The 1767-nt window shown below is 39.7% G+C and overlaps 1 protein-coding gene across 2 annotated transcripts in view; it reads right to left on the reverse strand.

Annotated features, from left to right (window-relative positions):
* LOC126262436 (N-alpha-acetyltransferase 35, NatC auxiliary subunit) overlaps positions 1-1597 on the reverse strand; it is a 135169-nt gene extending 133572 nt beyond the window's left edge. The window contains exon 1 of one of the 2 annotated variants that reach the window (XM_049959082.1): positions 1451-1597. In XM_049959082.1, coding sequence (XP_049815039.1) covers positions 1451-1512 — 62 coding nt within the window. In that variant the 5' untranslated portion in view covers positions 1513-1597. The remainder of the gene's footprint in view (positions 1-1450) is intronic. The other variant, XM_049959083.1, reaches the window with a different exon arrangement.
* Positions 1598-1767: the final 170 nt, after the last annotated feature.

Below are 1767 nucleotides of genomic sequence, written 5' to 3' on the forward strand. Positions count from 1 at the left end.
GTATTAGAGGGATGTGTGGAGAGTAAAAGTCATAGAGGAAGACCAAGAGATGAATACTGTAAGCAGATTCAGAAAGATGCAGAGTGCAGTTTTGAGATGAAGAGGGTTGCACAGGATGCAATAGTACGGAGAGCTGCATCAAATCAGTCTTCAAACTGAAGATGATGACACAATGACGACAACAGAAACAACAACAGTGGTGTCGATGTCTTCATCTGACATATATGTGAAGCGAGATTTGCGATACCAATGATGTTACTTTTTTTGGTTGTGTGGTTGTGTTGCATTTTGAGCTTGATTGTTGGGTTAGTATTTATTTTAGAATGGTGTCATTCTAATTGTCGTTTATTTTGTCTGTCCACACCCAAAACCCGCTACTTCCCAGGTTGCTCCTTTTGGTTGCTGGAGTTTTATTCTGCGAGTGTAACGAGTGACGTCACAGTCACCATACTGCATACGCTTGAAATACAGACCTATCTGATAACGTCACGTAACAAAGCAGGCGGTGGAACAAGAATTGCAACTTTCGGTTTTGGAATCGGTTAACTCATAAATACTTGGGTGTAGCACTTTGTACAGTTACGAAATGGGAGGATTACATAAGCTCAGTCGTGAGAAAAGCTGATAGCACATTTCGGTTTATTGGGAGAATATTAAGGAAATGCAATCAGTTCACAAAGGAAATTGTACCAATCACTCATCCGACTCGTCCTACAATATTGACCGAGTGTTGAGATACCTACTAAATTGGACTATAACAGGGGATAATGAACATGTACAGAAATGGGCAGCATGAATGCTTACAGATTTATCAGACCCGTGGGAGAGTGTCACAGCAATGTTGAAAGAACACACTTGCTAACAACCTATACCGCGTGAGCCTACTTACAAAGTTTCAAGATTCGGCTTCAAATGATGACTCTAGGAATATATTACAACCACCTACATATCACTTCTGTAGGGATCGTGTGTGCAAGATTACATTAATTACAACAAGCGCAGAGGCATTTAATCATTTTTCCGCGCTCCAAACGTGAATGGAACGGGAAGAAGCCTCGTAACTGGTAAGATGGGACGTATCTCTGCCACGCACTTCACAGCGGTTTGCATTGTAAAGATGTAGATGCATAAAACAAAGTCTTGAGCCGATGAAACAAGCAAATTTCTTGCGTTTAAGGTTTACGTTAACAGTAAACTCTACGCAACTGTCAACAAGATGGGGCAGGTACAGCCTCCACAAAACCTTTTATTAACGAGTACATCGTTATAGTTTATATACATGGGATTGGAGATATACACTGCACTATGTTCATTGAGTTCTTCACTGTCGTTCTGTAACCTTTCAATGACAAAATCAACGCAGAATGTCAATTCACACCATTACCTTCACTCCAACAGCGACTTTTTAATTGCACACACATAAACAATTTACTGTGCAGTTATTGCTCACCCATCTTTCTGACCATCCTCTGTAATTTCAGGATTCCCATCATCAAATTCTATTGACGCCATGCTCCAACACAAACTCAATCCACCGAGCTCACTGACACAAACAGCCAAACACACTTGTTGACTGTATGGACCGAACAGGAATTGAGTGCGTTTCCGGAGTAAATTGTAATATAACAAAACTATGGGAAAAACTGACACATGAATGCGTGTAATATATTTGACTAAATGTTTATTACCAATATATAGAAAGAAGTAAAATTTCTATCATTATTTACAGAGTGATGTATTATTTCAGGTATGTTTACGCGGTAGGTA

This window comes from Schistocerca nitens, chromosome 6 (assembly GCF_023898315.1).
Source record: "Schistocerca nitens isolate TAMUIC-IGC-003100 chromosome 6, iqSchNite1.1, whole genome shotgun sequence".
Classification (NCBI taxonomy): Eukaryota; Metazoa; Arthropoda; class Insecta; order Orthoptera; family Acrididae; genus Schistocerca; species Schistocerca nitens.